General features: G+C 36.7%; 1 protein-coding gene across 1 annotated transcript; it reads right to left on the bottom strand.

Annotated features, from left to right (window-relative positions):
* Positions 1-10807: 10807 nt before the first annotated feature.
* On the bottom strand, positions 10808-11583 carry LOC130679528 (ubiquitin-conjugating enzyme E2 J2-like). Its single transcript, XM_057488513.1, has 2 exons — positions 11426-11583; positions 10808-11300 (listed from the first exon to the last, which is right to left on the bottom strand). Exons 1-2 carry the CDS (start codon positions 11581-11583, stop codon positions 10808-10810), a joined length of 651 nt encoding a protein of 216 aa, XP_057344496.1.
* Between the last annotated feature and the right edge of the window lie 13883 nt (positions 11584-25466).

Genomic DNA, 25466 nt, shown 5'->3' with positions numbered 1-25466 from the left:
GATAAACCCCTAGGCAGACTTATCATTAAACACAAACAGAATCAGAAATGAGTAAGGAAAAATCACTACAGACACCACAGAAATACAAAGAATTATTAGAGAATACAATGAAAAATTACATCCTAACAAACTGGGTAACCTAAAAGAAATGGACAACTTTTTCAAAAAATACAACCTTCCAAGACTGATCTGGGAAGAAAAAGAAAATCTGAATAGACTAATTACCAGCAATAAAATTGAATTTGTAATAAAAAAAACTACCCAAGAACAAAAGCCATTGACCATATGTCTTCACTGCTGAATTTTATCAAACATTTAGTGAAGACTGAATATCCATTGTCCTTAAGTTTTACAAAAAGTAAAAGAGGAGGGGGAATGGTTCCAAACTCATTCTATGAAGCTAGCATCACTTTAATACCAAAATCAGACAAAAACACCACAGAAAAAAAAGAATATTACAGACCAGTATCCCTGATGAACATAGACGCAAAAATGCTCAACAAAATATTAGCAAATTGAATTAAAAAATACATCAAAAATATCATTCATCATGATCAAGTAGTATTTATTCCAGAGATGCAAGGATGGCACAATATTTGAAAATCCATCATCATCATTCACTACATCAACAAAAAGAAGGATAAAAACCACATGATCATCTCCATAGATGCTGATAAAGCATTTGAAAAAATTCAACATCCATTTGTGATAAAAACTCTCAATAAAATGGTTATAGAGGGCAAGTACCTCAACATAATAAATGCCATATATGACAAACCCACAGCCAAGATCACACTTAACAGTGACAAGCTGCAATCTTTTCCTTTAAGATTGGGAACAAGACAAGGATGCCCACTCTCCCCGCTTTTATTCAACATAATACTGGAGGTCCTAGCCATGGCAATCAGGCAACACAAAGATATGAAAACCATCCAGATTGGTAAGGAAGAAGTTAAGTTGTCACTGTTTGCATATGAGATCATATTGTACATAAAAAACATAAAAAATCCACCCCAAAACTGCTAGAACTATTAACTGAATTCAGCAAACTTTCAGGATACAAAATGAACATACAGAAATCTGTTGCATACTTATATATTAATGATGAACTAGCAGAAAGAGAAATCAGGAAAACAATTCCATTCACAATTTCATGAAAAATAATAAAATACCTAGAAATAAACCTAACAAAAGAAGTGAAGACATATACCCTAAAAACTACAAGACACTCATGAGAGAAATTAAAGAAGAAACCAATATATGGAAATACATCCTGTGCTCATGGATAGAAAGAATTAACATTGTCAAAATGGCCATCCTGCCTAAAGTAATCTACAGAGTCAATGCAAGCCCTATAAAATACCAATGATGTTCTTCAGTGAACTAGAGAAAACAGTTCTAAAATTTATATGGAACCATAAAAGACCCTGAATAGACAAACAATCCTGAGAAGGAAGAATAAAGTTGGGGGGATTATGCTCCCCAACTTTAAACTATATTACAAAGCCACAGTAATCAAGACCATTTGGTACTGGCACAAGAACAGACCCATAGATCATTGGAACAGACTAGAGAGCCCAGATATAAACCTAAGCATATATGGCCAATTAATATATGATATAGGAGCTATGAATATACAGTGGGGTAATGACCGCCTCTTCAACAACTGGGGTAGGCAAAACTGGACAGCTACATGTAAGAGAATGAAACTGGATTATTGTCTAACTCCATAAACAAAAGTAAACTCCAAATGGATCAAAGACCTGAATGTAAGTCATCAAACCATAAAACTCTTAGAAGAAAACATAAGCAAAAATCTCTTGAACATAAACATGAGCAACTTTTTCCTGAAAGCATCTCCTCAGGCAAGGGAAACAAAAGCAAAAATGAACAAATTGGACTACCTCAAGCTAAAAATCTTCTATAGAGAAAAAAACACAATCAGTAGAACAAAACAGCATCCTACAGCATGGGAGAATATATTTGTAAATGATAAATCTAATAAGGGGTTAACATCTGTAATAAATAAAGAACTAACCTGCTTCAACACCCAAAAAGCAAATAATCCAATTTAAAAATGGGCAGACGATCTGAACAGGTACTTCTCCAGAGAAGAAATTCAGATGGTCAACAGGCATATGAAAAGATCTTCCACATCACTAAGTATCAGGGAAATGCAAATTAAAAGCACAATGAGATATCACCTCACACCATCACACCAGTTAGGATGGCCAACATTGAAAAGATGAGGAACAACAAATGCTGGTGAGTACAAGGAGAAAGGGAGTCCCTCCTACACTGCTGGTGGGAATGTAAATTAGTTCAACCATTGTGGAATGCAATATGGAGGTTCATCAAAAAATTAAAAATAGAAATATCATTTGACTCAGGGATTTCACTCCTAGGAATTTCCCCAAATAAAACAAGATCTCATTTTCAAAAAGACATATGTACCCCTATATTTATTGCAGCACTATTTATAGTAGCCAGATATGGAAGCCACCTAAGTGTCCATCAGTAGATGATGGATAAGGAAGAAGTGGTACATATACACAATAGGATACTATTCAGCCATAGGAAGAAAACAAATACTACCATTTGCAACAACATGGATGGAGCTAGAGGGTATTATGCTCACTGAAATAAGCCACGTGGAGAAAGACAAGTATCAAATGATTTCCCTCATTTGTGGAGTATAACAATTAAGCAAAACTGAAGGAACAAAATAGCAGCACACTCACAGACTCCAAGAAGGGAGTAAGGTTACCAAGGGGAGGGGGATGGTGGGTGAGGAGTGAGGGAGAAGGGCATTGAGGGGTATTATGATTGGTGCACATGGTTTGGGGAGTGTCACTGCAAAGACAGTGTAGCACAGAGGAAACAAGTAGTGACTCAATGTCATCTTACTACACTGATGGACAGTGACTTCCATGGGATATGTGGGGAACTTGATAATATGTGTGAATATAGTAAGCACAGTTTTTTTTTCATGTGAAACCTTCATAAGAGTGTATATCAATGATACCTTAATAAAAAAAATACTCATTGGACAAGTTGTTTTTCGTGTGCATTCAGCTCCACCAAATCAATAATAGTGACAATCTAATCACCTTTTACTGTCTTGATAGGAAGTACATTTCCTCAGTATTCAGAATTGAGATGGGGACTTGAAGAAAGAAAAGTCCCTCTTCTCCCCCAATACACCCAAACAAGAAAGTGAAGGGAAATTCTCTATGAGCAAAGACAGCAATGGACCCACCACCAAAATTACGTGATTGAATCCCAATATCTTTAGACCAACTACTAAAAATATAGTAGGCTATATTTAGACTTGACCTAGGAAAGGTTGAGGATCTGCAAGTATAAAATATACCCATAGTGGTGAAAATCATGACAGAAAGAGAAAGCCACATGGTTAGAGGAGAAAAACGTTAAGTCTTACAATAATCCAATAGGAAATATGTCATATACAGTTATTACCAGAACTATTTTGGGTTATTTTCATATGCCCTTGAATATGTTCAATTAATTAACTTACAGAATATACAAGTATTGACTGTTGATCTACAGTGCTGGAATGACCAGATAGAGACACCTCTAAGGAAAAGTAAGATGAGCTTTCCTAATCTAAAAAATTAAAGGAAGTCAGCAGGGTCAAAAAACACAACAATGGGATTAATATTATCTCTTAGGATGCAAAAGAACCATGTATCGTTCCGTGGTTTATACAGTTAAAAGACGGTAACTTCTGAATGAGTGAAGGTTACATCAGGCATATGAATGTTCAACTGCTTCTTTCCAACAAGTTTAAAATTTAAGGTTGGCTTTCTTGCATAATTGACAAATTTGGATATGTTCTTGATTTCCCACATCTGAACTATGGATATCATATCAAGGTCAGTGTACTCAGGGTACAGTATGACTGGAAAGTTGATGAGATCACAGTTTACACAGGCATGTAAACCAATGTGTACCTTTATCACCATCAACTTTTTTCTTTACCCAACTTCTTCCAAATACTTTTTTGAAATTAAAAGTGTAGAACTAGACAAAGGACAGAATGTCAGTCATTCTTCCATACCCTTACTTGAACTATTAGGGCCCATCTTGAGGCTGAAACCCACACAGCAGAATTCTGAAAGCCATTTATTGCCTTTCAATAGTATAATCACAGATAGAAGATTTGTTTTCCTTCTATCCCACAGGCCATAAACACCTGAGACAATGCTCTTAACCATTATGCCACGCTTCCTTCCCCAGTTGGTTTAAAATATTCCGTGTCACTTAACAGCTGTCCTCACAGGCCTGTGGAGCCGGACTTCAGGAACTTGAAGCACAAGAATGGGTTTCCTCTCTCAGAATGTCTCATATCCTCATACATATGTGTAGTGTGTGTGTGTGTATGCGTATACTTGTACATAGACTACTGCAAGGTTATATTTATCATAACAATCTTTGAAATTATAAAAATAAATTATATTAATAGAGAATGATTACATATGGTATATTTCATCCATATTATATATTATGATGCAGCAATAAAAATGTTTGCTACATCTATATCTACTATATATGTGTATGTATGCATATGAACATACATGCACATAAACACATGCATGCATGTAAACGTGTGTGTTGCATATGCTTGTGTAAGCCTGGAAAAAGGTAGGAATTTATGCATGCCAGGCTGCTAAATTATTTATTCTGTATATGCATGGGGTGGGGTATGAGTAGAGTTCACTAGGAGTTGTAGAAAAATTAACTTTTGCTTCATAAAATTATGGGATTTTAAATAATTGTATTAATAACATTACTGCATATTAATAATAATATGTAAATATGTGAGAAAAATTCTTGCCTCCCTAGTTTTATGAAGCCATCTCATTTATCAGACTCCCACTAAAGAAGCCTTTTCAAAATAAATTATTGCAAATCAATGTTTATCGAATAAGTTCTATAAAATTATCATAGTTTTCAACTTATCAGTCCTTAAAACTAACCTTTTTATTTATGTTACACATTACATACTCCATGATCCTGGTATTTTGTGATTTTATACTTTAAGGCATAGTCCTTTAATAATGGAGTTTATGTGTGAACTCTTTACATTTCTTCATAGGTGGCAAATCTGTTAAGATTTTTTAAATCTTTTTTTCTATTTTTTTAATTGACCTTTTTTAGGTCAATAACTATTAATATTGTTGGTAGTGATATTAATCATTATGGTGTCACTCAAACAATCCATTTTACAGAAAAAATGTATATAGTATGAGCTAATATAATCTACATGAGTTCCAATAAAGTTTCCATTACAATTAACATTCACCAGTTACAGTATAAATTGTAATTACAAAATGTTAAACATTTCATCACATTCCTCTTAATATTGTGCAAAAGCATAGTTACTACATACTTTTCAGGGTAGTTTAGTAATCTGTTTTCCAATTTGGTAAATTAATAAAATATTCTCGGGTGTTAGGGTGTAGCTGCTGCTACAAAAAGTGAAAACCAAAAACACCTTCGAGTTTTCATATAAATAAACTATGACGTATCTATATGAAGGAAAATATTAATGAGTAAATAGTAAAGGTATGAATAGTCATCGGAAAAAATCAAATGTTAATCTAATTTCAAAAAAAGCCACTATAAATGTATTTATCATTTATTACTAAAAACTAAGAAATCAGATCTGTAAACCATACTTCTATAAATTGAATTCTAAATATAATTTCAAAAGTGTGTGCTTACAATTTTCAAATAATTTTACATAATAAAACTAGTAAAACGATTAAACATTTGGTAACATAAATGGTGTTAGGAAAATTCAATGCTAGTTAGTTTTGATTTTTCTTTTGTAGATTATTTTAATATAAAAATTTCATGATTGATATAGAAATTAATATGTTCTCCTTCAGAAACATGTTACCTGCAAAAAAAGTATTTATTGATGGAAAGATAATTGTCAGATATTTTTATGTCTACTACTTTAGTTAAATATCACAATAGTCCTAAAGGATGGTTACTACTAACTACAATTTTATAGTTGATGAAACTTAAGCTCAGCGTTCCTTAATAGCAATCAAAACAGCTAGGTAACTGGCAAAATAGATTTATATAAAAGGATTACTAAACCAAGTGGAATTATTTTCTTCTTATCCCATAAGAATAACAGATAAGAAATTTTTATTACTGCAGCAATAAGATCAGTATTCCCTTTGAATGGCACTAAGATCACATGTATATATACATTGCTTTATTTCTTTATATTAATTAGAATTCCTTGAACTGGAAACATTTAAGTTATCAATAACTTTCAAAATCATATCATATATTCCTTCAATTTTTGTTATAATTCATCAAGATAATTTTTCAATACACAAATTCTGTTCTAAATAATTCTATATAATGCCAACAGCCTTTATTGGGTGGTAATGGTATTTGCTTAAATTTGGAAATCATGTTTACATCTTAGTAATTAAAATCATTAATATTCCAGATTTAGTTGTTTTCTGTTTTTGTTTTGGGTATATACAATATTTACACAAAAATTGTAGAAGTTTTAAAATTTTTTTTGAGGTTTCTTGCAAGAATGATTTCACAGATGTTATGTGGTATTGCCACTAACTGAATATTATAATCATCTGCTCTTTCTGGGTGGACCCACTACATTCTCCAGCCCCCATTGTTAAGTACGGTGACATGCCCAAATCAGTGGAGTACTTGTGATGTGTGCCTGTGGTAATTCTGTCCTACTACAATCACCCATGCCAAATCCTCTATGTCCTTTTCCCCTTGACTACTGGAATGGGTACAACTCCCAAGGCAACCCTGGAATCCAAATGTAGAAAATACAAAGGTCTCCAGCAGTCTGGGATGGACATCGGAAAGTGGAGGATGGATGTCCTGGCAGCATGTGCATATGTCCTATACTGTTATCTGATAAATGCATTTTGTGTGTGTATATACTGAACTATTACATGTCTATTTATTACACCTAGTAGCACACCTACCCCTCCAAAAAACAAGTTGTTTGTTCTGAATACAAGTTTGGTTCTTTGGTTAGGAATGGCTGCCCATAGTTACATTGTTTCAGTCCTTAAAAAGTGAATACTTTTGTTCAATTTTAGGTGTTGATTTAGACTGTAAGTTATTTTTGTCTCTTCTTTCAGTTGTTTACCTAGGAATAACTTTTCATTCACATCCCCTAAGAACGTTAGAACTGAGTGCAGTATCACCCCTGACACCACCCTCGCCTTCCTCGAGGCCCTGGAGGTCCTTGCCACCACATTTACCCTTTCACCCTGACACAGGTAAAGGGTGAATTACTCCGCATGGCTCTTCTTCCCCTCAGAGTCAGGACCCTCCATCGAGGATACTTTGTTTTCTTTCTCTTTCCCATATTTTACATATTTCTGGCTGAGTTCAGTTTTATCCCCATGTCTGGAGCTCTGACAGGATGACAGTTTTTGAAAAAATTAATGCCCAATGGGATTTCTTGCCTAAATTTAGGAGTCCCCAATCCTAGGGTCTAGGATTCCCCATTCCTTACTCTTTCTCATCACCGCCCACCTGTCAAGTTTGTGGAAATTTCAGTTAGTGGTGAAACCCTGATTTCTAACAGTGTCACAAATGATAACATTTGATTTATTATGTCACTTTGGCTATTTCACCAAAAAACTTACAAGGGAAGGGAGTCACTTATATGGGTTTAGAGTACTGTCTTGACTTTGGAAGCCAAAATTACATACTAAATAATCAAATGGTGCTGGAATTACATATAAATAAATAAGCATATTAATCTATGCAATCTTATGAAAGCACTACAACATTTAGTAATCACATAAATTCTGTTATCACTTGTTCTTTCACTTCCAAATGAATATTTTTACATCCAGCCAAGACAAGGAAACACAGGAATAGACCTGTAGGCAAGAAAGAATGATGAAACCATTATGGCAGGAAGGGTATGAAAGGATGCAAGATGTTGCCCTTGGATAAAAGAAAGAGAAAGAGATTTCTTTATGTTAAAAGATGCAACGATCTAGAATTCAGCTATTGCATCCGGTGTTAGAAAATATTTAGATACATGGAAATAATTTCTCCAAATGGATTTGAAGGGATTCGTAGTTATATATAATAAAAAGAAAAGCATTTTAAGATGAATCCTGACAAATATCAATAAGATAGACTCCATCTATCAATAAGTAAGATAGAAATTATTCAAAGCAGGACAAATAAATGAAAGCCTCTGTTAGTGGCAGCCAAATTTTTAGAGTCCATATTTTGTATACTAATCTTGCCAGAATCACTGAAGCTTTATAGAATCTAGTGCTTTAGAAAAAATACTTCAGGGAAGTCTATTCTCACAAACATTGCCAGTTGGGAAAAAAAACGTTCTGTGATAAGTATTGTAATTTTAAACATTGATATATATATTAACCATTTCTCTATTGAGAAGAAATACATGAATTAATAGATTTTTTAATATATTTTAACAATAACATCTTAATTTAGAGGAAAAAAGCTATTATTTTAGCCAAGTAAAGCCCTAGCATATGGATTGGCTGAAAGCGAAAAATCAATAAAACATCTTAGGTTAATTCTTTGCCATGTTATATTTATGCAGATTGATCTACAATAATGAAAATGAGCATTTGGGAAAAATGGTTTAATAAACAGACACACAATGTCAAAGTAAGAATAATGTGACATTAGTTATTAAATTTAAATCTTTTGAAATGACACTTCTATAAGTGACTAAATAGAAAGATAGTATTTGCAAGTGATTTTAACTCATAGCAATTAAATAAATGCCTTTGCTAGGACAGCGATAACAAAGTATCACAAAATGGGTAACTTAAACATCATAAATGTATTGTCTCACCATTTTGGAGGCTAGAAATATGAGAACAGCATGCTGGCCAGGTTGGTTCCTTGGTTTACAACAATTTTTGGTGTTCCTTGGCTTCTGCTACAATAAATTGATCTCTGCCTGCATCCTCACTTGGCTCTGTCTGATGCCTAATTTCTCATTTTTATAAGGAAACCAAATATATTGGGTTATACTCCAGTGTAACCTCATTTTAACTAATCATATCTGCAACAAGCTTATTCCAAAATAAGGCTACAGTCTGAAATACAGGGGTTAGGACTTGAACATCTGAAGTTTTGAAGGGTGCATTTCCACCCATTACAGCAGAACAGAACCCCTTTCCCCAAATACTCTCCCTATAAGTCCCCATATAAAGTTGTGGATAGAATGTGAAATGGAGCTAAACATATCTTTTCAGCATAATACAATGAAAAGACCTGTGTTTCATCACATTAATTCTATGGAAATAAAGATATTAAAGCATTAAGAGCAGAAAATATGAAGTACTTTGTTTCATTCAATTGAATATGTTTGTTCTAAAATTAATAATGTATTTAAAATACAGCATGCCAATGTATCATCTTAAGATAGAGGAGTATTAAAATGTTTGTATTTCTTACCTGTAGAGAAGATGATGATAAATATTGAAAGGGCACTATTTTTTGTGCTAGAAGTGAGAGAGGAATAATGCAGAGGTCTTCTGTAGACACAGAGTGGAATGAAGAATATCTACTAGGCAAGAAGTTTCAACCTCAAGATGAAGGAAGAAACTAACAGTTGAATGAAAATGGCATTTTATCACAGATATCTACTGCTAAGTGATGGCTCAGTTTTTATGAAGAAAAAGTACAAATCATCAAAAATGTTATCAAAAATGGCTGCTAAAATGGAGCTTAATAAGAACAGAGTAAAAGAGGAATTGGGGAAAAGAGATTTAATGTCTTAAAGTTCTACCCCAGTTTATTTAATGAAGAGTTTATTATCACTTGAAAATTCAATATAGAAATATGAATTTTCAGTTTAATTTAGTAATCTGCAGTTATGCACTTTTTGTTAGTTTACTTGTGTTCATTACTTGTAGGTCAATCTAAAACCATTTCTAAACACAGAATCAAATTTTAAAAAGTCTTTGTCTCAGAGTAATATCTCAATATATAAAAACATTTTATATAAATGTTTTATTGTTTATTTTGTTACTTGTTTTTGCAATTTCAAGGTGAATTATTTGCTCTATATTCTCACCATACTAAATATATTCAAACACAAGACAGAATTTCTATAAAAATAAAAATGCTATTGAAAAATGTGTCCATTTTTATAGTCTATTCAATTCAGTATTATTGCTCATTCATATTCATTTATATGTTATTGTCCTGCATTTTCTGTGATGGTTATATCTCAAACAAACAGCTTCCAAAATTAATACCGAGTGAAATTCTTTTGTAGGTGGAATTGATTACCATCCCCTTCAATACTCGTTTTCTTTCCCCTGAATTGCTGCACATAAGCAAAATATATAATACCCGGGCATACAGGCACAGATGTGTTTGTACATCATATGTCCCACAATTTGTTAAAATATGATCTTTTTAATACCAAGCTTTTTTTTGATAGGCATTGAGTTTTACATTTTTAAGTAACCAAATCTAATAAATGAAAAAGCAAGTTTACTAAAAAAAAAGTCCAAAAGTCGACACAGAAGACAGAGAAGCTTACAAAACTACCTTCGTCAGTGGCATTCGAGCCCGACAATGCCCCACAGAACCCATGGAAAGAAGAGGAGACTGAGAATCTTGCATTTCCTCCAAATCCAAGCTACATACACACTTAGGGTTTTGTTTTCCTTTTAAAGGTTATTTTAAAAGCTAACCCCAGGTGTCTGGCAGGTCATCTCAGTGTTTGTCTGAACGTTCAACTGATGCACCTCATTCTCAGCTACCTCTTCAGATCGAGGGGCCTGTGGGCTCCCTCTTGTGTGACATACCGCAGGAAGCACTCTATGGTGCAGGCGAAAGCTGCAAACCCAACTACAGCAAGCAAGGTCACCACAGCGCCACTCTCAGGTCCCTGGGGCAGCTTGGCCTTGGAACCCTGAGAGGTTCCACCGGGCGGCGCTGGCACAGAGAAGCCCAAGTGCATCCGGCCACCGGGCATCTCCCCGTCTGGAGCCACGTCTGGAAAGGGAACAGTCTTCCCAATGCTACTGAGTTCATCTTGTGTTTTCTGTTTTTCTTTTATTTCCTCCATGACTTTGTCTTTTAAGTTAAATACTAAACTTTGTGTCTCCAGTTGTCCACTCTTGAAGCCCTGCGTCTCTGTACTGGGAAGCTTAAGGGGCCCAGTGAGGGTGGTGGTAACTCCTGGACCAGGTTCCATGTGTCTGGGTGCAAATCCAAGATGGAAAGACAGCCTCCTATTGCGTTTGAACCTTTCATTGGGAGTTACATAAATTCTAGGACATTAAAAAAGAAACTTTTTGGGAGAAGTTAGTTGTCCATGATACCAGCTAACCTTTATAAAGAGCCGTCTCCAGGGTCTTAGATCACAAAGCACCAAGCAAGGATGTTGGATGGGAGGGGCTCAGCATGGATGTAAGGCACCGGATCTTTATTAATTCGAGGACAGGTCTGTTTCAGTTTCAGAGTTGCTGTTACTGGATCTTTGCTGTTACTAGATCTCTCATATTGCTGTTCTTGCTCATCTGTCCCCATCCCGCGTGGGTCTCCGCCTGGCTCAGAGTCATGGTGGTGGAGAGCAAAGCAGGGTGCAGAAGAGTGGGGCCTGCGCTGGTTCCAGCCCACCACACCGCCACAGCGACACCTCAAGATTCATATTTTTGCAAATGCATATCCAGTTGGCCCACTACCAGAACCAAATTCTTGTCTACTTAACTGCATATCAACTTTTTTTAATGTCAAATTTCTGGGCACTTTAATGTATTCTCCTTATCTATTTCTGACCCAATTATATGTTATTGTAACTACATATATTTATAATTCATTTTTATATCTGATAATAAAAGGTCTTTAGCTTTAAAAAAAAATACTTCTGCAAGATTGCACAAGTTCTTCTTGGCTCTTTATTTTTCATATAAATTTTAGAAATAGCTAATCAAGGTTTGCTGATACCTGTGGGATTTTTATTGGAATTGGCTTGATTCAATATATTAATTAGAATTAACATGTTTACAGTACTTATTTTTCCAAACCTTGAACCTGGAATTGGAAGTATATTTATTTAGGTCTTTTTAAATTAATGTTATTCATATTTTGTAGATCTTAGGGGAGGGCTATGGTTAGATTTGTCACTTTGCATTTTATCTTTCTTATGCCATTGGAAATACTATATTCTCTTACTTCCTAATTGTTTTTTGTCATATATGGGACTTGATCTCTTGGATTTTGTATATTGCCATTGCAGAATGCCATAATGCACTTGCCTATAATTCATTTCACTTGTATATACACACATACACATACAGTCATGTTTTTGTAAAAGAAAAAGTTTTATTTACTGGCTTCCAATCCTTATACCACACTTTAAAAAAAATTTTCTTTCCTTGTAAAACTGGCTGTGACTTCCAGTATGATGTTGATAGATCATGATATCATTTTTAAATATCCATAAAATATTCTCATATGAAAAATCCATATCATTATTTTTAATAAGCATCCTTTCACTTTCCTTGCTTCACCGTACACTCAAAACAGCATACTTAGTATCCCCTGTTCCTCACGACGTACTGACTTCCTCCATGCCATTTCAGTCACACTACAAATGCCATCCATCATTCCCTCAAATTGTTTAATTTTCATTTCACATCTCTGTTGTATCTATAAAGAGAGTCTTTCTTTTTTGCCCTCTGGAAAGCCACATTCTTACCATGTTTATCAGGTTTAGTTTTTAGAAGAGGAATTTTAGAATTAGGAAAAGCTTGCTTGTGTCTTTATACTAAGAGTTTCTTACTTAAGTTTTAAATTCTCTAAGCTTAATTTTGTTATCTTGATTGAGATAATATCTGCGTACAAGACTCTTTTAGGAAAGAAGATTGTGTGAAGTGCCTACTACAAGGGCAGACACATGACAAATGTGAACTTTTACTTCTTTGAAGTGTCTGCTTCTATTTTTATACTCCAAAAAATTAGGTTTTCTTACAGGCTTCGTTTAGAGCTTTGTTCTCATCACAATCATGTCTTGAGTGATATGATCTTGTCTTTTAAAATACAGCTTGAATTTAAACTCCTTTGCTCTCCCTAAGCAAATATAACTTAAGTTTTCTATGTGTTTTCATGGTATTCACACATATTATTGCTGTACTGTAATATACATTCTGTTTTCTCAAGCTTGAACATTTTGTGTGTTTTTGTTTGTTTTGTTTTTTTTTTTTGACAGGGCATCTCTCATATTTATTGATCAAATGGTTGTAACAACAATAAAATTCTGTATAGGGGACTCAATGCACAATCATCAATCCACCCCAAGCCTAATTCTCGTCAGTCTCCAATCTTCTGAAGCATAACGAACAAGTTCTTACATGGTGAACAAATTCTTACATAGTGAATAAGTTCTTACATGGTGAACAGTGCAAGGGCAGTCAATGCAGAAACTTTCGGTTTTGATCACGCATCATTATGAACTATAAACAATCAGGTCAAATATGAATATTCGTTTGATTTTAATACTTGATTTATATGTGGATCCCACATTTCTCCCTTTATTATTATTATTATTAATAATATTTATTTTTAATAAAATGCTGAAGTGGTAGGTAGATGCAAGATAAAGGTAGAAAACTTAGTTTAGTGTTGTAAGAGAGCAAATGTAGATGATCAGGTGTGTGCCTGTAGACTATGTGTTAATCCAAGCTAGAAAAGGGCAATAAAACATCCACGGATGCAGAAGATTTCTCTCAAAACAGGGGGGGTGAGGTTCTAAGCCTCACCTCTGTTGATCCCCAGTTTCTCACCTGATGGCCCCCCTGTGACTGTGCCTGTCTTAGGTTGTTCCTCCCTTGAGGAATCTTACCCGTCTCTGGATAACCAGTCATCTTCCGGGGCCATACAGGGAAATGTAAAGTTGGTAAGTGAGAGAGAAGCCTTATTGTTTGAAAAGGTTAGCTTTTTACTTCTTTGCATATTTATGCCCTGTGGCTTATATGCTCAGCATTTGTCTTGAGGTATCTTTACCACTTGGAAGAATTATGATACTCGGTGAATTTGATATGAGGCACGAATTCTATTTAAGGGTTGTAATTAGGAAGGAAGAAGAAAAGCTATAGAAGTAGCAGACAGAAGAAAACATGGGAAGATTGATTACTTCTTTGACATATCTTCTTGTAGAGTAACTTCAGCATGTGTAGGTTTTAAACTACTAATTAAATTGCGCACACACATTAACATAATAGGAATACAGTTGCATAACCAAAGCAGATCTATAATTACCAGCCATCTCCAGTGAAACCAAGAAAACCAGTTAGGCACCCTAGGCATTTGTGAAAATTTATCTATGATATGATGGATATTGTCCAACTGTACTTGAACAGTCTGAGAGAAATCAGACAAATTAAAACAACCCATTCCTGGGAACTGTTCACATCCCATATGTTCTTTTAGCAGTAGATAGTCTGTAGTTGTAAGATTTTGGAGCGAGACAACTTGCACTTCTCCTAATTCTTGCTGAGTTCCAACAATATAGATCCAGTCAAATTTGTTGTTTTACTGTATGCACAGGCCAGCTTAGATATCTCCTTCTTCATTCCCATGGCAAGTCCAGGAACCGGTGGGATGAATGTAGCTACAGCTGTAGCAGCGCCTGGATCTTTGTGGAGGTTCTTTGATGATCATCTTCTGGTAAGAGTCTTCCAGAGAGTGCTGATGTTGGAAGTTCTTTTTCATATCATATCTTAGTTCATTTTCTGGGTAGCCAAATTAGGCTTTGATCCTCTGTATAAACACAAACAGACCCTTTGCCCACACTTGGATATGCCCTTTATACCATTGTGTAGAAGTCATTGGAGGTCACCACACAGGAACTGCTTTTTTTTTTTTTTTAAGAGAAAGGAATATTATCAGAAAAATGTACCTCCATAGCCGATCATCTGACACCCTTTAAGTGATCAAAATTAAGGATATTTAAAGCATGCATTAATTGTTGATTTGCAGTTAGTTTTATCTGATCAGGGAGTAATCCCCCTTTCCTTTATTTCTTTTTTTGTTGTTGTTATCATTAATCTATACTTACATGAAGAATATTATGTTTACTAGGCTCTCCCCTATACCAGGTCCCCCCTATAAACCCCTTTACAGTCACTGTCCATCAGCATAGCAAAATGTTGTAGAATCACTATTTCTCTTCTCTGTGTTGTACAACCCTCCCCTTTCTCCCACCCCCCCATTATGCATGCTAATCTTAATAACCGCCTTCTTCTCCCCCCCTTACCCCTCCCTACCCACCCATCCTCCCCAGTCCCTTTCCCTTTGGTACTTGTTAGTCCATTCTTGGGTTCTGTGATTCCGCTGCTGTTTTGTTCCTTCAGTTTTTCTTTTTTTCTTATACTCCACAGATGAAGGAAATCATTTGGTATTTGTCTTTCTCCGCTTGGCTTATTTCACTGAGCATAATACCCTCTAGCTCCATCCATGTTGCTGCAAATGGTAGGATTTTCCCTCTTCTTATGGCTGAGTAGTATTCCATTGTGTATATGTACCACATCTTCTTTATCCATTTATCTACCAATGGACATTTAGGTTGCTTCCAATTCTTGGCTATTGTAAATAGTGCTGTGATAAATATAGGGGTGCATCTGTCTTTCTCAAACTTGATTGCTGCGTTCTTAGGGTAAATTCCTAGGAGTGCAATTCCTGGGTCAAATGGTAAGTCTGTTTTGAGCATTTTGATGTACCTCCATACTGCTTTCCACAATGGTTGAACTAATTTACATTCCCACCAGCAGTGTAGGAGGGTTCCCCTTTCTACACAGCCATGCCAACATTTGTTGTTGTTTGTCTTTTGGATGGCAGCCATCCTTACTGGTGTGAGGTGATACCTCATTGTATTTTTCATTTGCATTTCTATGATAATTAGCGATGTGGAGCATCTTTTCATGTGTCTGTTGGCCATCTTTATTTCTTTTTTGGAGAACTGTCTGTTCAGTTCCTCTGCCCATTTTTTAATTGAATTGCTTGTTTTTTGTTTGTTGAGGCGTGTGAGCTCTTTAAATATTTTGGATGTCAAGCCTTTATCGGATCTGTCATTTACAAATATATTCTCCCATACTGTAGGGTTCCTTTTTGTTCTATTGATGGTGTCTTTTGCTGTACAGAAGCTTTTCAGCTTAATATAGTCCCACTTGTTCATTTTTGCTGGTGTTTTCCTTGCCCAGGGAGATATGTTCAAGAAGAGGTCACTCATGTTTATGTCTAAGAGGTTTTTGCCTATGTTTTTTTCCAAGAGTTTAATGGTTTCATAACTTACATTCAGGTCCTTGATCCATTTTGAGTTTACTTTTGTATATGGGGTTAGACAATGGTCCAGTTTCATTCTCCTACATGTAGCTGTCCAGTTTTGCCAGCACCATCTGTTGAAGAGACTGTCATTTCCCTATTGTATGTCCATGGCTCCTTTATCAAATATTAATTGACCATATATGTTTGGGTTAATGTCTGGAGTCTCTAGTCTGTTCCACTGATCTGTGGCTCTGTTCTTGTGCCAGTACCAAATTGTCTTGATTACTATGGCTTTATAGTAGAGCTTGAAGTTGGGGAGTGAAATCCCCCCTACTTTATTCTTCTTCTCAGGATTGCTTTGGCTATTCGGGGTCTTTGGTGTTTCCATATGAATTTTTGAATTACTCGTTCCAGTTCACTGAAGAATGTTGCTGGTAGTTTGATAGGGATTGCATCAAATCTGTATATCGCTTTGGGCAGGATGTCCATGTTGATGATATGAATTCTTCCTAGCCACGAGCATGGGATTAGTTTCCAGTTGTTAGTGTCCCCTTTAATTTCTCTTAAGAGTGACTTGTAGTTTTCATAGTATATGTCTTTCACTTCTTTGGTTAGGTTTATTCCTAGGTATTATTTTTTTTATGCAATTGTGAATGGAGTTGTTTTCCTGATTTCTCTTTCTGTTGGTTCATTGTTAGTGTATAGGAAAGCCACATATTTCTGTGTGTTAATTTTGTATCCTGCAAATTTGCTGTATTCCGATATCAGTTCTAGTAGTTTTGGGGTTGATTCTTTAGGGTTTTTTATGTACAATATCATGTCATCTGCAAATAGTGACAGTTTAACTTCTTCTTTACCAATCTGGATTCCTTGTATTTCTTTGTTTTGTCTGATTGCTGTGGCTAGGACCTCCAGTACAATGTTAAATAACAGTGGAGAGAGTGAGCATCCCTGTCTTGTTTCCGATATCAGAGGAAAAGCTTTCAGCTTCTCGCTGTTCAGTATAATGTGGGCTGTGGGTTTATCATATATGGCCTTTATTATGTTGAGGTACTTGCCCTCTATTCCCATTTTGCTGAGAGTTTTTATCATGAATGGATGTTGAATTTTGTCAAATGCTTTTTCAGCATCTTTGGAGATGATCATGTAGTTTTTGTCTTTCTTTTTGTTGATGTGGTGGATGATGTTGATGGATTTTCGAATGTTGTACCATCCTTGCATCCCTGGGATGAATCCCACTTGGTCATGGTGTAAGATCCTTTTGATGTATTTTTGAATTCGGTTTGCTGATATTTTGTTGAGTATTTTTGCATCTACATTCATCAGGGATATTGGTCTGTAGTTTTCTTTCTTGTTGTGGTCTTTGCCTGGTTTTGGTATTAGGGTGATGTTGGCTTCATAGAATGAGTTTGGGAGTATTCCCCCTTCTTCTATTTATTGGAAAACTTTAAGGAGAATGGGTATTATGTCTTCCCTGTATGTCTGATAAAATTCCGAGGTAAATCCATCTGGCCCAGGGGTTTTGTTCTTTGGTAGTTTTTTGATTACCGCTTCAATTTCATTGCTGGTAGTTGGTCTGTTTAGATATTCTCTTTCCTTCTGGGTCAGTCTTGGAAGGTTGTATTTTTCTAGGAAGTTGTCCATTTCTCCTAGGTTTCCCAGCTTGTTAGCATATAGGTTTTCATAGTACTCTCTAATAATTCTTTGTATTTCTGTGGGGTCCGTCGTGATTTTTCCTTTCTCGTTTCTGATTCTGTTGATTTGTGTTGACTCTCTTTTCCTCTTAATAAGTCTGGCTAGAGGCTCATCTATTTTGTTTATTTTCTCAAAGAACCAGCTCTTGGTTTCATTGATTTTTGCTTTTGTTTTATTCTTCTCAATTTTATTTATTTCTTCTCTGATCTTTATTATGTCCCTCCTTCTGCTGACCTTAGGCCTCATTTGTTCTTCTTTTTCCAATTTTGATAATTGTGACATCAGACCATTCATTTGGGATTGTTCTTCCTTCTTTAAATATGCCTGGATTGCTATATACTTTCCTCTTAAGACTTCTTTTTCTGTATCCCACAGTAGTTAGGGCTTTGTGTTGTTGTTGTCTTTTGTTTCCATATATTGCTGGATCTCCATTTTGATTTGGTCATTGATCCATTGATTATTTAGGAGTGTTTAATCCCTCCTTCATATTTAAATGATATTCGTGCTGGATACAGTAGTCTTGGTTCGAGGCCCTTCTGTTTCATTGCATTAAGTATATCATGCCATTCTCTTCTGGCCTATGAGGTTTCTGTTGAGAAGCCTGCTGATAGCCTGATGGATTTTCCTTTGTAGGTGACCTTTTCTTCTCTCTGACTGCCTTTAATACTTTGTCCTTGTCTTTGATCTTTTCCATTTTAATTATTATATGTCTTGTTGTTGCCCTCCTTGTATCCCTTGTCATGGGATTTCTGTGTACCTCTGTTGTCTGAGAGGCCATTTCCTCCCCTAGTTTTAGGGAAGTTTTCAGAAATTTTTTCTTCAAAGACACTTTCTGTCCCTTTTTCTCTCTCTTCTTCTTCTGGTTCCCCTATAATGCAGATATTGTTCCGTTTTATTTGGTCACTCAACTCTCTTAGAATTCTTTCATTCCTGGAGATCCTTTTATCTCTCTCTGCATCAGCTTCTCTGCATTCCTTTTCTCTGTTTTCTAGTCTATTAATGGTCTCTTGCATCTTGTCCATTCTGTTTTGAAGTCCTTCCAGAGCTTGTTTTATTTCTGTATTCTCCTTCCTTCATTCTTGCATATTTCTCTGTAAGTCCATCAGGATGGTTATGACTTTTGTTTTGAATTCTTTTTCAGGAAGATTGGTTAAATCTGTCTCCCCATGTTCCTTCTTAAGGAAAGATGTAGCAGATGCCGAAGCTGTCTGGATTATTCTTGTCTGGATCAAATTTTTTTGACTTTTCATGTTGATAGGTGCTCTTGACTGTCAGCTGGGAGGGCCAAACTTTCCACTTGCTACTGGCCTTTCTTTACTGGGACAACTGCGACCCCTAGTGGCTTGTGTTGTGTACTTGTATGTAGACTGGGTCTTTGTGTCTTGCCCAGCCGGTGTGGAGGAAGCTCCCTTTCTGAGGGCGTGACCAGCCTCAGGCTGTTTCTCTGCTATGGCCACGCCCCAGAGGGTTAATGGTCGGGGGGCTGTTTGGCTGTTTACCTCCGTGAGGGGTCTCAGAGCTGATGCCCAGGGGGTTAGTGCACCGGGTTTTCCCTGGGATTTCCAGCTGCTGGACTGTGATCTGTGTTGTTTCTGTCCAGCTGTTGTGTCCCTGTCCCTTTAAGACTTTCAAAAAGCCCTCGCTTTTCTTTGTCACAGGGGCATCATCTTTGGAACCCACTCAGAGGTCTTGCTGCCCTTTTTCCCTAGTTTCCAGCCCTCCATGCATGCACTGTGTCTGCGCTCTGGTGCGGATGGCTAGGGCCATAGTTTGAAACAATTATATTATTGACGTACAATATCTATTTGCTCTCTTATTGAAGAATATTCGGTTCTGCTAAAGGTAATGAAAAAACAAAATGGTTGAAATTCAGCACAGTGTTAAGCATAGAGAGTGAACAATCAAGTGGCTGTTTAAGACAAGGGAGGAATTTGTAAGGTGTGTTATGAATAGAAAGTAATGTAAAGCAAAAGAAAAAAATGTTCTATATAAATGTATAAAGAAGAGTGTCATAGAAAGGTGTGAAAGAGAAAAATAATTTTGTAATATTTGTAAGCACAAATCTTATCACCTCTCCTTTGACAGTCAGTCACCCCTAAATTAGACACCCATTTGGTGGCTCTCATGGCCCCATTCAGAACTCACATGCACTCTGTCCCAGTAATTCAGTTAATAAGCACAGCTACTCAGTGAATCATAGGGAAACTAGCTATTTGCCAGTGTTCTTTCCCACATCTCTTATCGTAGCGCTGGGCCACTAGGTTCCAGGCATCTGCTGAGTCCTTTTGCTCAAACCTCAACTTTGATTCTCATAACATGTCATTATCAGGAAAGGAAGTAGCAGAGAAAATGAAAAGGTTACATAAATTCTTATTGAAGCCTAATGTCTTTAATTGATGAAATAGCCAATTAACTTGGAGGTAACGGAGAAAATTACACGAAGTGGTTTATAGAACAGAGATTTTTGGCTCAAGAAGGATTGATAATGTGCTAATGATAAATAGAGGTACTGACTTCCTCAGAAGACAGGTAAACTGGGTTGGGCTTGAGTGACCCAAAGCAATTGTCTGGCACCTCAAGCTCTTCACAACATTTGACACATCAATTTCTGTAAATATTGTCATTTTTTTCTGTAAGCCATCATATGAAAAGGTAGAGAATTAGGGGGCTGTGATAATACCTTGGAAGATAACCATTGCAGTTAACAGGTCAGTATGTCACTGAAAGGCCACTGTCGATGTAGAGTAAAGCATCAAGCTGTGTGGGACCCTTTTATTTGACATATAATTCTATGATGTCCCCAAAATGATAGCTTGCATTATTTCACTTCTCACTGATAATAACTTTTAGAAATGGATACTATAATATTATTTTACTAACAAGTTAACAGATATCTTCCAGAGGCTGTTGAATATCCTTTCTACCCTTCTCTCTTAGAAGCAACCAGACTTATGGGGACTAAATGTGCCCAGTTAAAGGACTAGATTTTCTGAGACTCAGTTGTAAAGGCAAGAAATTGAAAAACATGTTCTCTAGAAACATGCCACTACCCCACTAAGAATGGAGTATAATTCCACTTCTCTTTAATCTGGGATGGAAGGTTTTGGTATGCATGTAGGAAAGAGTGCATTCAAATGATGCTGTGATACTCAAATCTAGATGAGAAAAGAATACACAACTTCTGCCTGTTATATGTTTATGCCTAGTCTTGAGATCCAGTCCATTCTCTAAGGAAGGCCAAGGAAGACCATCTTCTAAGGAAGATCTGTGGAGATGAACACAAATAGATGTCCTAGTTAAGGTCTCAGTGAACAGTGTTTATCAGCTTCCATAGATGTCAGTGAGATCCTTCAGTTTATATCAACCCAGAGTCATCAAGTTACTTCTAGTTGTTGAATCTTTCTAGATGAAGCACGAAACATTGTAAGCAGGGCTTCAAGCCATTCTTCCTATTCCCTATCTGAATTCTTAACTCATTAAAACTACCAGTGTAGTAAAATAATTTTTCTTTTATTCCATTTAGTTTGATATGTTTACTCAGTGTTAGTAAATGGAATTGCAGCTCACTATAACTGAGTAAGAGTGATGCCAATGAAATGCAAAGGAAAGTTGGAAATCACAAAAAAAGGCTTATTAAAAGAAGCTAATGTTCTAGGTTATATCATTTGTCCTTCCCCCTTTCCACCTTTCTGCTTCTTGAAATAAAGATGTAATTGCTGGGGCTCCAGCAACTCTCATGCAGCCTGGAGGATGGTAACAGAGATAAATAAATAGAATGTGCTTGGTTTCCTGATGACTTAACTGAGTCATCCTAGCAATTCAAGACCTCTGACTTTTGACATTAAACTGTGAAAGAAAAGGAGCTACTTACACACTTAAGGCTTTCTTACAATGGGTTTTCTTGTATATGTTTCCAACCTAACCTGATTCATACCTCTTTAAAAAACTGAGTCACTTGCCCAAGTCAGTAAGTGGAAGGACAGGGATTTATATACCAATTGTCTACTTTCAGGTCCTGTAGTTTCATCACTGCAGCACACGGCTCCATGGGCAAAAATGCCATTGTCATGAATGGCAAGAGAACATAATTTTTTTTAGAGACTGAAAATCATAAAATATAATCACAATATTCTAAAAAATGTAGAGGATACACAATAGTATCTTGTGGAGAAATTCTCAGCAGTGTGTTCAATATCCTGCCACCAGCCTTAGTCATTATTATTAATCACAAAATAAAATTTTTAATATATTTTTAGTATATTTCAAAACTTAGATTGGGAAGAGCCTTTGTTACTCTATTTCATGGTAATTCAGTGAAGTTAAGTTTAATATGTTGATGTAATATTGTTTATGGGAGGTATCTTAAAGTTCGTTTAAAAGGAATGATAAATGTTTTGGTCAAGTTTGTGTTTCTGTTTTTCTTCTGATCCGAACTCATTAAATATAGTACGGACATATAAACAAAACATCCTGGTTGTAAAATCTAATTCTGAAATGAGAAACTTGTCATGGCCCTGGGTTACAAATAATTAAGAGAACATCTGATTTCATGTAAGTGAAAAATTCATTCTTTTCGATTTTCTATGCACTTGCACATTTGTAGCTCACTAGTTTCATTCGCAGCAAAGATATTGAAAACATATTTCAAGGGCTCCTACTGATTTGAGAAATTTATTGTACCTTAAGGGCTGTCAGAGGAAATTTACAAATTACTAGTCCAAATATTTCAACTCACTGATAAGTTCAGGTGATGGATAGGGGAAAACGATTAACGTTAAGTGTCATGAGAAAGCTGTTGAGCTGCATACATCGCAAGTAGTCAGTGATGTTTTTTAAGAGAGATGCTGTGCTAAAACCCAAGAAAGAATATCTTATACATTCTTTTTCATTGAACAGAGAATACCCCTTTGATTTCAGTATTAGAATATGCACTTCTCTTCCTTTGTACCATGAGTAGGACTTTAGGACATTTCTTAGTATTTGGTAAATGAAAAAACATTGTCTTTCATCAAAGGACCTATGGATATATTTCTGTGTATATGAAAACTTTAATTAGAATATTTGAAGACTCAATAAACCCAGAAAAAAATCCATTAAAGTTGGCATCCTGTGTAATTACCAATAGCAGGGATTAAATTCAGTTACATTTAAAAGAAACGAGTTATGTGATTAATGCTGTCTTTAAAAATCTCTATAGAAACAATATATGTAATATATCATTAATATGGTCACATATAAAACATACTATTCAGTGCATTAAATTAAAAATATATTTAAAGTATCAGAAAAGCTGGCGCCTATTAGTGGTTGGAACATCTGAGTTAGAAAAACACCTGCTATGTCTAAACAACTGAATGTAGGCAATGTATAATGTGAGGATGAAGGCAAAACATTTCCTGAGCTCCTTTGCTTACAAAAATAGGAAACTTTATCTTCATTTCTATTTATTTATAGTTTTAAGGAAATTCCTTAGTGGAAATGGCATTGGTAGTGTTGATCATGAAGTTTTTGGGATGGTGGGAGTGACTGGGAAGGAAGTGGTGTGTTTTTGTAAACAGAATTAGTTATAATATAGTAGGATGATAGGATTAGCAGAGTGGAAAGAATTGTGGGCTCTCAAAACACCTGATTTAAGTTTACATTTTGTTCATTGTAATTCAGATTCCCGTCATTCAGGATTTCAGTTATGTTTCCACAGAACAAAACTGACTTTTTATTATATATTGCAGGGTGAAGGATGTGCCTGATCACCTTTCATGTATTTAACTTTAAAGAATACAAGAAAAGTGACTGAGCTCCATATGCAAATAGAAGGAGTAAGATACCAATCAAATTGAGCAGAAGAAAGAGTTCTGATGCGGGATGACTTAAACAGCTCTAAACTGTCATGGTTGCTGGTCTCTAAGAGAACAGCAGGGATGTGGCTCTCCCGAGAAAACATTCAGTAGTCTTTCAGTCATGTGCATTTCAAAGGATATTGTTATGTGGGTTATGAAAATACCTCTTGGTGAAGATATTCTCAAAACTTTTCTCTCTGTGTGTGTGCATGCCTCTGTGGTGTCTGTGTGTGTGTGTGTGTGTGTGTGTGTGTGTGTGTGTGTGTGTGTGTGTGTGCGTGTGTGTGTTTAAGGAACCTTGAGCTTTGGAGTTGTTTGATTAGTCCAAAAGAAATATATGTATTTTTTATTTTCCATTTTGTTATCATCAATCTACAATTACATGAAGAACACCATGGTCACCAGGGTCCCCCCCTCACCAAGTCGCCCCCACAAACCCCACCACAGTCACTGCCCACCAGCATAGCAAGATGCTACAGAATCACTACCTGTCCCGCCTGCACTGCACAGCCCTCCCCACGCACCCACACACACCATACATGCCAATTGTAATACCCCCCTTCCTCTTCCCTCCCCCATCCCTCCACTCCCCCCCACCCTACCCAGAACCCCCTCCCCCCGGCAACTGCCAGTCCACTCCTGGGCTCTGCAACCCCGCTGCTGCCCTGCTCCCCCAGTCCTTCCCCGCTTCCACACTCAACATATGAGTGAAACCACCTGGCACCTGTCCCTCTCCGCCTGGCTTACCTTGCTGAGCACAATACCCTCTAGCTCCATCCATGCTGCCGCAAATGGCAGGATCTGTTTTCCTCCCATGGCCGAATAATATTCCGCTGTGTATATGCACCACATCCCCCACCTCCACCCATCCACTAATGGACACTCAGGCTGCCCCCATTTTCTGGCCACTGCAAATAGTGCTGCAACAAATATAAGGGTGCATCCGTTCCCCCCAAACCGGGCTGCTGCATTCCTAGGGCAAACCCCCAGAAGTGGAATTCCTGGATCAAATGGCACGTCCACTTTGAACATCTTAAGGAACCTCCACACTGCCGCCCACAATGGTCGAACCAATTCACATTCCCACCAGCAGCACAGGAGTGCCCCTCCCCCGCTCTCCACAACCTCGCCAACACTTGTTGCCCGCCTTCAGGATGGTAACCATCCCCACCGGTGTGAGGTGAGATTTCATCGCAGTCTTCAAGCTTCATCTTTCTGATAAATAGAACTTCAACCTGCATCTCTCCGATAACTAGCGATGTGGAGCATCCCCCATCTGCCTGTTGGCCATCCGAACCTCCTCCCTGGAGAACTGTCCATTCAGCTCCGCCACCCACCCCTTAATTGGATTACTTGCTCCCTGTCTGCCGAGGTGCATGAGCTCCCCACATATTCTGGATGTCAAGCCTCCATCGGATCTGCCATTCATGAACACACTCTCCCATACTGTAGGGTACCCTCCCGTTCGATTGATGGTGTCCTCTGCTGCACAGAAGCCCCACAGCCCGACGTAATCCCACCTGCTCATTTCTGCCCATTTCCCTTGCCCGGGAATATATGCCAGTCAAGAAGTCACTTGTGTTTATGTCCAAGAGATCCCTGCCTATGTTTTTTTCT

Source organism: Manis pentadactyla, chromosome 1 (assembly GCF_030020395.1).
Source record: "Manis pentadactyla isolate mManPen7 chromosome 1, mManPen7.hap1, whole genome shotgun sequence".
In the NCBI taxonomy this organism is placed as follows: Eukaryota; Metazoa; Chordata; class Mammalia; order Pholidota; family Manidae; genus Manis; species Manis pentadactyla.
The sequence above is the reverse complement of the archived record's forward strand: the minus strand, read 5'-3'. Positions and strand labels throughout refer to the sequence as shown.